The sequence below is a fragment of the Asterias amurensis genome, chromosome 21, assembly GCF_032118995.1.
Source record: "Asterias amurensis chromosome 21, ASM3211899v1".
In the NCBI taxonomy this organism is placed as follows: domain Eukaryota; kingdom Metazoa; phylum Echinodermata; class Asteroidea; order Forcipulatida; family Asteriidae; genus Asterias; species Asterias amurensis.
This window is the reverse complement of record NC_092668.1, coordinates 10,211,158-10,224,805: the sequence shown is the minus strand read 5'-3', so window position 1 is coordinate 10,224,805 and position 13,648 is coordinate 10,211,158. Positions and strand designations below refer to the sequence as shown.

The 13,648-nt window shown below is 41.5% G+C and overlaps 1 protein-coding gene across 1 annotated transcript; it reads left to right on the top strand.

The window, feature by feature from the left end:
- Window positions 1-7,197: 7,197 nt before the first annotated feature.
- On the top strand, window positions 7,198-8,037 carry LOC139953368 (uncharacterized). The gene has a single exon (XM_071952876.1). It carries the CDS (start codon window positions 7,198-7,200, stop codon window positions 8,035-8,037), a length of 840 nt encoding a protein of 279 aa, XP_071808977.1.
- The last annotated feature ends 5,611 nt before the right edge of the window (window positions 8,038-13,648 follow it).

Below are 13,648 nucleotides of genomic sequence, written 5' to 3'. Positions count from 1 at the left end.
TTAAACGGATGATATAACCACAGTCAGAAGTGTTTAAACATGAGCGTGACACGCGAGCTTGCACCTGTGCTTATAAGACAGTTTCTTCATTCCTATTGGAACACCTGTGCCACATCACGCGACGCCCACGCCAGAGGGCCTTGCCATTTCATAGCTGGAGTGGTGTTTTGTTGAGAGAAATTATTGAAAAATTAAAATTTTTGAATTTTTGGACTGAAAAGTTTTGATGTTTTTTGACCGAAAAGGTATTTATGAATGGGAATAAAAATGTGCTTAGCCAGTATTAAACACCCTGTTAAAAAGCGGTTGCAGTCTGAATGCTGATAATTACCCTCGCTTCCGGCTCGGGTAATTATCGCATCCAGACTGCAAACGGTATTAAACAGAGTGTTTAAAACCGGCCAAGCACATATTTATTCCCTTATCATTACACTATCCCAATAAGGCCCTAAATTTATACTTTATACTACAGTTACTAGAATATTGTCATGCTTGTTTGGTTTTATACCAAACAACAAGTTTTGATGTCATTAAATGACAGTTTGAGGCACTATAAGTCAAGTAAATGCCTAAAAAGGCTTCAAACTACATGTTACTCCAGAAGACAGTAATTCTTTTGTGCATTTATATAACTACAAAACAATTGATTATTAATGAAGTATCAAATGTTTAAAAGTTGATCGAGTTAGTAATGTGAACTCATCCATGCGAAACAAAACACTTAAAAGTGCGATACATGTTGTATCAGGTTGAAACATGCTTAAAGCTTAAACTGATTAATTAATAGCTTTCTCATTCTGCAATAATGTGATGACAAATTTACAGTCTACGAAAAATTGACATGTTCTATTAATAATGGAAGACTTTGGAGCGCTAGGTGGCAGCAGACTTACCAGATAAATTGTCATTGTTTATGCTGTTCTTTACGCTGTATTTACTTGGTAAGTTTGCTGCCACCAAGTGTCCCCGAAAGTCCCTCATTGACATGCAGATTTTCATCTACCAAAGTGAGGAATTAGGATCATTCCGATTCACATGATCAGATTAAAAAAAATATATAATTAATCCTAAACCTTCACCGATTATGAATTAAAACTTTACTGACAAATAAATAACACGATGAGCTCATTGTGTTAGTATAATGCAACTTTCTGGTTGCCGACTTCTACTCCCGTAGTCGTGAGCGCAGTAGTCTCGTGAGGCCAGCAGTCTCGCGGGAATACCGAAGGAATCCCGGGGAGATTGAGAATAGAGTCGGAACGCTATCACCGCGACAGACATTTAACGACTTGTCCAGAAGTCTAGGGTTGTTACTGTGAATGAACACATCATTCCTGGCACAACAAAATATGTTGTAGGTTATTATACATTTCGGGTGTGAAATGCGCCATATAAAAACTGGTTATTATTATTATTTAAAAACATTGTGGGGCCAATATTAATAAACCAATTTGCATATTGATCATGTGATAGCTGTATAACTTGTTGAACGGTAGACAAATAACTGGGTGATATATTTATCAAATTTTTGCGGTATCCTCTGCGTTAAAAGAAAACGAATTGCATGAGCAAGTCTGACAATGTATAAGGGTCTTTTTAGTCTTGAAGTTGTTAATTTCATTACTCCTTCAAGATGTTGGCTTATAGACATTTAAAACGATGTTGAAAACTCACTTGTTCAAGTCTTTGTAGTTACCCCATTCTGCAGCTTGTTATTTTCCGTTAATTGTGTTTATTTCTCAAGTTTATTCTGCCTTTGTTATGGTTATTTTGTTTATACATATGTATATGGTTCTTTGTGTGGTGCTGTTGCCCTGGTTGATTTCACCAGGACACCAGCACCATGCGCTTAGAAACGTAGTATTACGCGCGGTATAAATTTGTATTATTATTATTATTATTATTTATATGAGAGAAGTTGTATGTTTTAAAAAAGGGGTTCTTGAATGAAAGCAGCATTCAAAACCAGCAAAGTCTGTACACAGAAACTCTACACCATTGTTAACTTTTTTTTTGAAAAACTTGACTTGTGCACAGGAGCAATTTGAATTGTCAACTAGTTCAACAAATCAATGCTGTACAAGACATTGTAAAATCAAAGGTTAAGTCCACTCACCGCCTTATTTTCCCTTCAATGGTCTGCAATCCAGCTCCTCGTTCTTGCTGCCATAGTACACTGCCTGACATTGGTCGCAATAGTTAACATGACAGATTGCGTTGGGATGGGGGTCACATCTACCATGATCGCACGGTGCCACAATACAGTTACTCACAGGTCCTGGCGGGCATTCCGGTTTGATTTCTTCAAAGGAAAACAACAAAAACCAGGAAAAACACACATCATTGTTTAGAGTTAAGTGACCAAAATCTTAAACAAAGATCCTCAAAAACATGTGTTTTCCGGGGTCAAGTTTTCAACATTTCTAGGTTAACTAAAGAGTATGATGAATGGGGTTAGACTGTGAACACATTTGACTTTTAAAGGTGTGTAAGTCGTGTTTTTCGTAGACATTGTGCATCAATTTTGAAAGATTGTTTTTGATAAGTACTACCTTGAGGAGGGAGGGGGTCTCAAAAAGTAGTTCTGAAAATGTTGAAAACTTTGGACAGTCTTGAGATTGACTAAAATACAGTTAGCATTTGATAGTTTCTTGCTACTCAATCATTGGTACTTGTTACTCTTTTCAACCGAAAAGCAATATATGTGAGAAACCAAGGGTACCAATAAAGCATGACTTGGTTTATAGATAGTTCTTGATAAAGGTTGTCTTTATGGCAATTTGGGTTTGAGCTTTGGGCTCGGTCAGTCATTCTTCCTTTCCATACAGCCATATGATTCACCCACCAAGATGCAATGAGTCCTCATGCATTCACGCATGTCCAGTAAAAAATGTTTTTTACCTGTAAAGATAGTCAAGGACGTTACAATGTGTGGCGTTAAGAGGCCTATAATACATGAAATATAGCCCCAAACCACACTCTCATGGGCCCAATTGCATGGCTCTGCTACTGTAAACAAAGAATCTGCGCTTAAGGTAGCGAGGAATTCCAGCTTGTACGTCGAGCCTATTTCATGCGTTAGCAGAAAATTTGTTGCTTGTGTGCGTATACGTAGTCCACGTTACGAGCCATTCTTTGCTTACACAGCTAGGGAAACAAATTGGTGCATGCACAGTAAGGGAAGAATGACAATCGTTAGTGCACAATTTGGCTGCAAAGCGGAGCCATGAAATTGGGCCCTTTTTATCCAGTGAAGTGTCAGAATGGTACTCCTCCATCTACATAGAGTAAAACTAAGTTAACAACATTTTGGATCTGCTAAATTTAAGCTTGATTTACAACTTACCCACAGGACCTCCAACACATTCAACGAGTTTCTCATTCTCAAAGAACTTGGCAGAGCAGCCTCCACATCTACTGATTTCACACAGGGCATCTGGGTATCCGTTGCAGTGGTCACAGAGTGAGTCCGGGCACGATGGAGCCACTGCTGAGCCAGCATCACACAGCGACAATGCTACAAAAACAAATAAAGTAACTTTACTGCTGGTTGTCAAACAAAAATAGATGATTTTGTGGATTTAATTTTAACTAGAGATTGAGAGTTTGTGAACAAACTCAAGGTGTTCGGTTTCCGGGAGTAAAAGCCTGGATTAAAAAACAAATATTACACCTTGCTTTGTTCTCAAGATTTGTAATAAATGATTCAAATTGCAAAAACTTTCAAAACAACATGATTACGTCATCTAGTAAAAGTGTATGTTTGGTGACGTCATCGGTAATATTTGTTTTAAACCAGACCTTTGCCAGACTTGTATGCTGTGATGGTAAAGCATCAAAGGATGTATATTTCAACCTAAAAGGCAACAAACAACGCCCTTTCAAATCATTTCACAGTCACTTCCGGTTTAAACAGGTCAAAAGGTCAACGAAAGTTCACAAACATATCCATTTCTGTAAAGTACGTAAAGCCCTTTCATATGATGTATAGATTGTCAAAATAGCTTATGTAGTTTAGGAAATATGAACTTAGGAAATATTGACGACTGTAGAAAAGACTGTAAGGGGCATGTATGTTTTAGCCGCTTAGAACGAAGACTATTCTTCATGAAGCTTTTTCGCGCTCTATGGATGATCACTGGGGCGTGACTCTGCTGCACCGCTAATACACTACACGTTGTGTGTATGCCTACGTGCAATGTTTATGCACATACCAATGGGAATTTACGTTGTTCTTAAGACGTGAATTTTGAAATGTTCAACCTCTCTTTTGAGCCGGAAGACAACATCAAAATGGGGTTATGTCTGTGTGGCATTTACAGAGTTTTCAATGACGATTACGATGATGTTTCGATTGTAAGAATCCCTCATGTAGATCAAAAGTTATGATTTTTTGAATAAATAAACTTTGAATATTCATATCTCAAGAATTGATGACGTCATCATGACGTAACTCACACGGTTTCTTCTCCTAATAAATCGCTAACTATGTGTGAAGTTTCAAGTTCATACGAGTTTGGAAAAGGCGCTTTTGTTAGTGGACAAGGGACGCTGAGAAGAAGAAGAAGAAGACGTATGAAGAACTAGAGATTGAGAGTTTGTGAACAAACTCAAGGTGTTCGGTTTCCGGGAGTAAAAGCCTGGATTAAAAAACAAATATTACACCTTGCTTTGTTCTCAAGATTTGTAATAAATGATTCAAATTGCAAAAACTTTCAAAACAACATGATTACGTCATCTAGTAAAAGTGTATGTTTGGTGACGTCATCGGTAATATTTGTTTTAAACCAGACCTTTGCCAGACTTGTATGCTGTGATGGTAAAGCATCAAAGGATGTATATTTCAACCTAAAAGGCAACAAACAACGCCCTTTCAAATCATTTCACAGTCACTTCCGGTTTAAACAGGTCAAAAGGTCAACGAAAGTTCACAAACATATCCATTTCTGTAAAGTACGTAAAGCCCTTTCATATGATGTATATATAGTCAAAGTTATAGCTTATGTAGTTTAGTTTGTAGTATGTAGTTTGGAACACTAGGTGGCAGCAGACTTACTATACAAGGTAAATTGTCATTGGTTGTGTAGCTCTGAGCACGTGCACGTACCAAGAACAATGGGTTTAACCTTGCAAGTCTGCTGCCATCAAGCGTCCCCGAAAGTCCCCGACGGTCCCCCAGTTTTTCATCCACCAAAGTGAGGAATCTATTGGATCATTCTGATTCTGATTGGTAATTAATCCCAAACCTTTACCGATAATGAGTTAAAACTTTACTGATAAATATATAACATAGAATAATGCAATTCTTCATCAATGTCAGTTAGATTCCTGACTATGTGGATTGCATGTCAATATCTTATACATGTCAATATTATTGAAGAACGTGTCAATTTGTCATAGAATGTATCACTTTATTGAAGAGTATGCGGGAAAGTTAAATTATTTTAAAATCATTTAACACATGATACTTATAGAAATTTGCCAATTAATACTTAATCTTAAACCTTCACCAATATGAAACTTTAGCGGAAAATGATTAAAATAATGAGTTGATTGTGTCAGTAATTCAACTTCCTCCATGCAAGACAACAGAGCTCAAAGAATTTGTTGTAACAGGCTGTAAAACCAAACACATGAGACAAATTGAACAGTGTTAGTAAGGAAACAATACCTATATTATTTGTTGGTGCTGTAAAAAGTGTTTCTACAGGGGAGTGGAAGGGGGAGCTGAGCGGATGTTTAAAGGGTGTTTTAAAATGTCAATATTGAAATAATAATAACTATGCGATTTATAGCGCCTGGTATAAAGTTATCTCTCAGCACTTTACAAATTACTCAAATAAACAACCTTTTAAATTATGTACAATTGACTGAATTGTTTAGTGCTGTATAAAGAAAAGGCGGGTTTTCAGGGCAATGTTGTATGTTTTAAAAGAGGTGTTTGAATGAATGTAATGTGGAAGATTGTTCCATCATGTGGGAGCAGTTATGCTAAATGACTGGTTTCCGTAGTATTGTTTGTCGTGGCCGAGCGAATAAGAGCACCGAACTCAAGCTCTGGTGCTTCTGTTCATCAGAGTGTGGGTTCGAATCTCGGTCGTGACACTTGTGTCCCTGAGCAAGACACTTAACTATAATTGCTTCTCTCCACCCAGTGGTAAATTGATGTTGCACAGGCTGCATACTCCACACCAGGGAGTTGAGATGGTTTAAGGAGTGATTTAAGGCCCAGTGACCAGGGGTAATAATGTGAAGCACTTTGGGACGCCCACCGGGTGTGAAAAGCACTATATAAAAACGGGTCATTATTATTATTATTATTAATCTTGGAATATGAAGGAGATGTTGGTGTTGTGAGCGAAGGGAGCGGGTTGGGAGTGTTGTTATGAAGGAGATATGTGATGAGATGGGGGCAGCACCGTGGAGTGCCTTGAAGGTGAGTAGAAGTATTTTGAACTGAAGGCGTATGTCGATGGGTAACCAATGGAGTAAGGATAAGATGGGTGATACTTCAAGATAAATCAGCAGAGGAAACAACATTTAAAACAAAAGTCTCTATATAATTAAAAAAAAAAAAAAAAAACTCTTATTTTACAAAGGATTTCAACCCGATAAGTTGAAAGGAGTTCTATTTATGGCAGCTGTGGCTATATGGGTATGGCTGTGTTTCTATGGACTTATTCTGCTCAACACACACGATCATCAAAAGCCACTGCCTTAGGCACTCTCGCACAACCACTGCCAATAAAGCGCCTCAACCGCACTCAGCCATAGCCTCGGAAGATGGAAACAACAGTGCAGGGGCTTTGAAAAATTTCTAACAAAATATAAATTTATTCAATCCTCCCTTCTTCCATGGATGTACACTCCTTATGCAAATGTACTTAATGACATATGAGTTATACACCTTAATTATGGTTATACCATAGAGGCAGAAATATTTCTACCTCCATGATTATACCGTGGCCTCAGCAACACTCTCAGTCACTGCCAATGTACGTCAGCCACAGCCACACCAAAGCCAACCTCAGCCACAGCCACTGCCTCAGCCACATCCAATATGCCTTAACCACTGTGGAACTTACTACTTTTGTCTTTTGCACTTTAAATAAACATAGTGTTTTAAGTACCTTTGTTCTTGCTTTGAAAAAAAAACACGCTAATTGCTACAACTGTACCACCGACAGGAGGCTCAGAATGCATCTTCGCCATCAGCTTATCCACCAGCAGCGGAACAGCCAATCTGCTGAGCGTTTATGCCCCAACACTCTGCTCTTCCCCGAGTCCAAAGACAAGTTCTATGAGGAGCTTGACATGGCCATCAGCACAATCCCAAAGAACGAGCACCTGTTCCTCCTGGGGTATTTCAATGCTAGGGTTGGTGTCGACCATGAATCCTGGCCAGACTGCCTTGGACACTTTGGAGTGGTGAGCATGAATGAAAATGGGAAGAGACTGCTAGAATGTGTGCTGCTACCATCAGCTCTGCATTACCAACACCAGACCAAGCCACTGCACAGGGTCTCCTGGAGACATCCAAGATCTAAGCGCTGGCACCAGCTTGATCTCATCATTACTAGAAGAGAGGCACTCAGCTCCATCCGCTTCACCCGCACCTTTCACAGTGCAGACTGTGACACGGATCACTCCCTCATTCTTAGTAAGGTCAAGCTACAGCCGAGGCAGATCCACCACGCCAAGCCGAAGGCACGGCCCAAGATCAACGCCAGCCGCTCCAAAGACCCAAATATCACCAAGCTCTTCCTCACCTCTCTTGATCAAGCACTCTCCTCTTCCAATCAGCAAAGTGCTGCGGACAAGTGGAACTGTCTGCGTGACACCATTTACAACAAAGCCCTCGCAGCATACGGCAAAAAAGTGAGGAAGAACGTAGACTGGTTTGAGGCAAATGCAGCGGAGATGGAGCAGGTTATAGAGGCCAAGCGCTACGTCTTTCTCAAGTTCAAAGAGAATCCATCGCCCAGGAATCTTGAGAATCTAAGAAAAGCTAGGAGCAAGGCCCAGCAAACCGCATGATGCTGCACAAACAACTATTGGCTCAAACTTTCCTCCACCATACAGGTTGTCTCCGACACAGGTGGCATCATGGGCATGTACGAGGGAATCAAACAAGCCACAGGACCCTCCATTATAAAAACAGCACCTCTCAAATCCTGAAGTCATCACCGACAGCAGCAAACAGATGGAAAGATGGGCTGAGCACTACATGGAGTTATATGCAACAGAAAACACAGTGTCGGAGGAGGCTCTGAACGGCATCGCAAGCCTGCCTGTGACGAAGGAGCTCGATATGGAACCTACTCAAGAGGAGCTTGGCAAAGCCATTGAGAGCCTCAAATGCGGCAAGGCCCCGGGTGCTGATGATGGGATAACACCTGATGTCATTAAACTTGGGAAACCCTCTCTCCTGCCATATCTCCATGACCTCCTGTATCAACATCCATGATAAAGCAAAACATTGATATATTTGTACCCTACATCACTAAGCTTGTAAACGAATCTCTCAGTTCCGGTTGTTTCCCCGATAGCCTCAAAGTTTCCTACATCAGGCCTCTCATCAAGAAACCAAACCTGGACAAGGAGATATTCAAAAACTACAGACCGGTTGCAAACTTGAAATATCTTGGAAAAGTCATCAAACGAGTAGTGTCATCACGTATTTCTGATCACATTCATACATCACGTATTTCTGATCACATTCATACTTTCAACCTGTCCGACGTGTTCCAGTCAGCATACAAGCCTTTCCATGGGACCGAGGCTGCACTAGTCCGTGTGAGGAATGATATTCTCTCTGCAATGGACAATGGTAACCTTACAGCACTAGTCCTGCTAGACTTGAGTGCTGCTTTTGACACTGTTGATCATAACATCCTTCTCTGTCGGCTCCAGAATCACCTAGGCATAGATGACACAGCCCTAGTATGGTGCAAATCGTATCTCCACAGTAGACTCAGCATGTATGTATTGGCACTGCGATATCCGACCCTGTTGTTTTGAACTACTCTGTGCCACAGGGGTCGGTACTCCGCCCGCAGTGGTTTACGCTGTACACTTTACCGATTCGTGACATCATCCTTAAATTTAATACGGCAGTGAGTCCTGGACCACCTACATCAAACAAGAAAAACGGCTGAACAGCTTCCACCTGCACTGCCTACGCGGCATCTTGGGTATTACATGGCAAGAGAAAGTTCCAAACACTGAAGTCCTAGAACGTGCCCACTCAACCAGCATGTTCGCCATGTTGAGCCAGCGCCGCCTCAGATGGCTCAGTCGCGTCCACAGGATGGACGCCCATCGGCTGCCAAGAGCAATCCGATATGGCGCACTTTCATGAGGCAAGCAGGCATAGACCCCAACAGCTGGGAGGAAGCTGCTCAAGAACGCAGCGCCTGGAGGCAGACAGTTGCCACAGGGGTCCACCAAGCTGAAGAGAGGCGCACTAATTCCTTGCTGCAACAGAAGAGGCAGAGGAGGAAATTGCGAGTAGCAGCCCCCACCCCTGTGTCAGCCCCCTCCCCGTATGTCTACAACAACTGTGTCAGAGACTGCCATGCAAGAATCCAACTTCTCAGCCACAGTCGCAGCTGCAAGAGAGAGGACAACCCCGCGGGGGCAGTGCATCGTCAGGCATGGCAATTCGTCTTCCATGAAACGATTACCAGTACAAAATATGAGCAGCAGCTGAATAATGCTTGCTAAAAGGGACGAAATGATCAGTAGTCCTCTTTACAAGTAGGCCAATCTGAACTTTCCAGACAGAAGAACAAAGATGAACCGAAGAGGAACGAAAAGAAGGAGTTCGAATGCGCTATATCAATGACACAGACTCGCTTGCCGCGGTCGTGAAACAGCTGTGGGTGAATAAAGTGCGAGTTCCGCAAAGGGCCCACACCCAGCCACAAGCTGTGTTGCATTGTGGAAGATGGGTGAACAACAGCGCAGGGGCTTTGATGCATTTTTGACAAACATAAATTTATCCAATCCTTTCTTCTTCCATTGATGTAAATGCTAGTGTACTTTAATGACATATGAGTTCTACACTTTAACCATGGTTATACCATGGACTACCTCCATGGTTATACTGTGAATGATGCAACCTTTGACAACCAAAGCTTGTGATATACTGGGAGGGTGTGCTGTAGGGTGCTAACAATACATGCTTGGGAAAAAGTGGGGAGCCATGTTGTTTCCATTCAAACTCTTGTTTTACAAAGGATTTCAACCCGATAAGTTGAAAGGAGTTCTATTTATGGCAGCTGTGGCTATATGGGTATGGCTGTGTTGCTATGGACTTATTCTGGCTCAACACACACGATGATCAAAAGCCACTGCCTCAACACTCTCGCACAACCACTGCCTAAAAAGCGCCTCAGCCGCACTCAGCCATAGCCTCGGCAGCCTCAAACACAGCCACATGGCCATTTCCGGTTTCGTAAGGAATGGCGCGCTTTTCTCTTCCAGAGATGCCAAGTCCAGAGGCCAGCTATGCGTGAGATTATTCAAATTGTTTCCAATTGGTTCCGATATAAAGCGCCTCAGCCGCACTCAGCCATAGCCTCGGCAGCCTCAAACACAGCTGTTTCAGCCAAAGCAACAACCACATGTCACACTAAGCCACAGCCTCGATCAGCCATAGCCTCGGTCAGCCACATCAGCCTCAGCCACACTCTCAGTCACTGCCAATAAGCCTCAGCCGCAGCCACAGCAAAAGCCAACCTCAGCCAGAGCCTCCATCAGCCACAGCCTTAGCCACAGCCAGAGCCTCAGCCACAGCCTCAGCAACACTCTCAACCACTGCCTCAGCCACATCCAATATGCCTTAACCACTGTGTAACTTACTACCTTTGTCTTTTGCATTTTAAATAAACATAGTGTTTTAAGTACCTCTGTTCTTGCTTTGTATTTCATACTTGCCCGCCAACACACTCACACACACCAATATGGGACCATGTCAAAACCCATGGGGGCGAGGCCAGCCAGGGCGTACAAACAAAACATTTAAAGCAATAATGTTTGATGAAGAGAAAGTAAGGTGCATATGAGAGGTAAATCAGTTAAAACTACAAGAACAAAACACTTTTACTGCTTGCATAACAGCCGCCTGAGCGACATATCCCAGCAACATCACCAATATCGGCGTCTTCAACATCTTGTCAGGCCTGTGCAACAAAATGGTTGTGTAACAGCTCCAAGCACCAAGCGTCCACTGTAAACAACTCGCTTTTCTGTTATTAGGTAATTTCAACCGACCTACTTCCATTTATGTGTTTTGTCACCTCATCGAGATAATAACAGCATTCATAGCCTACTTTTTTTCAAATCCGTTAATATTGACGAACACCTCCATGACATCTCTTCATCCATGGATCGATGACAATACAAAATGAGCATCAGCTGAATTATGCTTACTAAAAGGGACCAAATGATCAGTAGTCCTCTTGACAAGTAGGCCAATTACAAGTAGGTGGATTAAGGTCCCGGCAATGTGGATTCAAATACAAGTGTAAACGCAAAGATGGATTAGACACGGCAATTCGAGGTGGCCATTTCCGGTTTCGTATGGAATGGCGCGCTTTTCTCTTCCAGAGATGCCAAGTCCAGAGGCCAGCTATGCGTGAGATTTTTCAAATTATTTCCAATTGGTTCCAATTGGTTTGTGCCAATATCCAATGAACATATCCAATTGGTTCCAACTGAAATATTCAATTGGAAATGAATTGGAAATTTTGGTAAGGGCTCAGCCACAGCCTTAGCCACACCACAGCCAATATGCCTCACAGCCACAGCAACCCTCAGCCATAGGCTCTATCAGCCCCAGCCACCGCCTTGGCCTTGGTTTTGATTATGGAGCAAATGTGCCACAATGGCATTTTCATTTTAATCAAACTTTAAATTATAAAGTTTTATAATTTGAATATTTAGAGAATTTGTAAATTATATCATGCAGTGAAACGGATAGCCATGCACAGTTCACACAATAAAGCATCTGCTAAACAGGTCCGAGTGAGCTAGTATACGGGAAGGTTATATATTTATACAGACTTAGTAGTGCTAATAAGTTTTTCTTCATCAACAGAGGCCACTTTGTCTGTCTTTGCCTCAAATTGTTGAGATATATATTTCAAGCAAGCAATTTCCAAGTTAACTTAACAGTCGACCAAATCTGTTAACATTGATGTTCACACTATTTTCTCATTGCACATACGTCACAAGCGCTGTATGCCACTTTCACCATTTTACAGCATTGCCTTTATTATTTTTATAAATTGAAGGCTCATGAAATGTTATCAACACAGACACCACCTAACAATAGCAAAGTACCGAGTATTTTATTGCCAGCTACCTCGAGGAGCCATACTCATGTGTATAAACCACACAAAAATTAAATGCATGCATGATTCCATCACTTTTTAAAACAGTACAAATTAATCTTATGAGTGTTCAAACCTAATCCCGGCCGAAATTTACTGGGAAACCTGGCGTAAAACAAGTTGTGTTTTTGTTATTGATCAACTGAGTAATAATGTGTGAAAACAACTTGTCTGAACATAGGGGTGTCGGAACATAGGCGTGCCGGAATATAGGGGTGTCGGAACATAGGTGTGTCGGAATATAGATTCAGTTGTCGGAACATACGTGTAGGGGTGTCGGAATATAGGGGTGTCGGAATATAGGGATGTCGGAATATAGGGGTGTCGGAACATAGGGGTGTCGGAATACAGGTGTGTAACCGTCTAGAAGATAGAGCAACTAGTTTTCTGTTTGCAGCACCTCATTTATGAAACAATCTCCCTCTACATATCAAACGAGCCACCACTATCTCAAGTTTCAAGACTCTTCTTAAAACATATCTGTTCAATTCATCATACATAATCATTCTTCTGTTCCTCTGAGCGCTTAGAGCGTGTTACTATTATTATATAGTTTATACGCTTGGTTTTTCCTAGAAAAAGTTTTGCACAATCACTTAGGTTTACAAACTGCCTATCTTAAAGGAACACGTTGCCTTGGATCGGACAAGTTGGTCAAAACAAAAGCGTTTGTAACCGTTTTTATAAAATGCATATGGTTGGAAAGATGTTTTAAAAGTAGAATACAATGATCCACACAAGTTTGCCGCGAAATTGCGTGGTTTTCCTTCTACTGTGCGAACTAACATGGTCGGCCATTTATGAGAGTCAAAATTTTGGTTACCGCTCGATAGTCCGAAGGTTCGATGGTCCGAAGGTTCAATAGTTCGAAGGTCCGTTAGTCCGAAGGTTCGTTAGTCCGAAGGTTCAATAGTTCGAAGGTCCGACAGTCCGAAGGTTCGATAGTCCGAATGGCCTTTTAGTCCGAAAATAGGATAAGGTTAAATATTCCGAAGGTTCGGTAGTCCGAATTGACAATCAGGTTCGATAGTCCGAATCGACAATAAGGTTCGACAGTCCGAATTGACAATAAGGTTCGACAGTCCGAATCGACGATAAGGTTCGACAGTCCGAATCGACAATAAGGTTCATTATTCCGAATCGACAATAAGGTTCGATAGTCCGAATCGACAATACACACGCGCCATTGCCTGTGTAGAATTTATTTTGGTTCGCCATGGACGCGGTAACGATTTCACGTTCGAAAGCTG

What these genes read in the sequence shown, in the direction of transcription:
- LOC139953368 (XM_071952876.1), top strand. Translation starts at nt 7,198, where the DNA reads ATGCATCTTCGCCATCAGCTTATCCACCAGCAGCGGAACAGCCAATCT.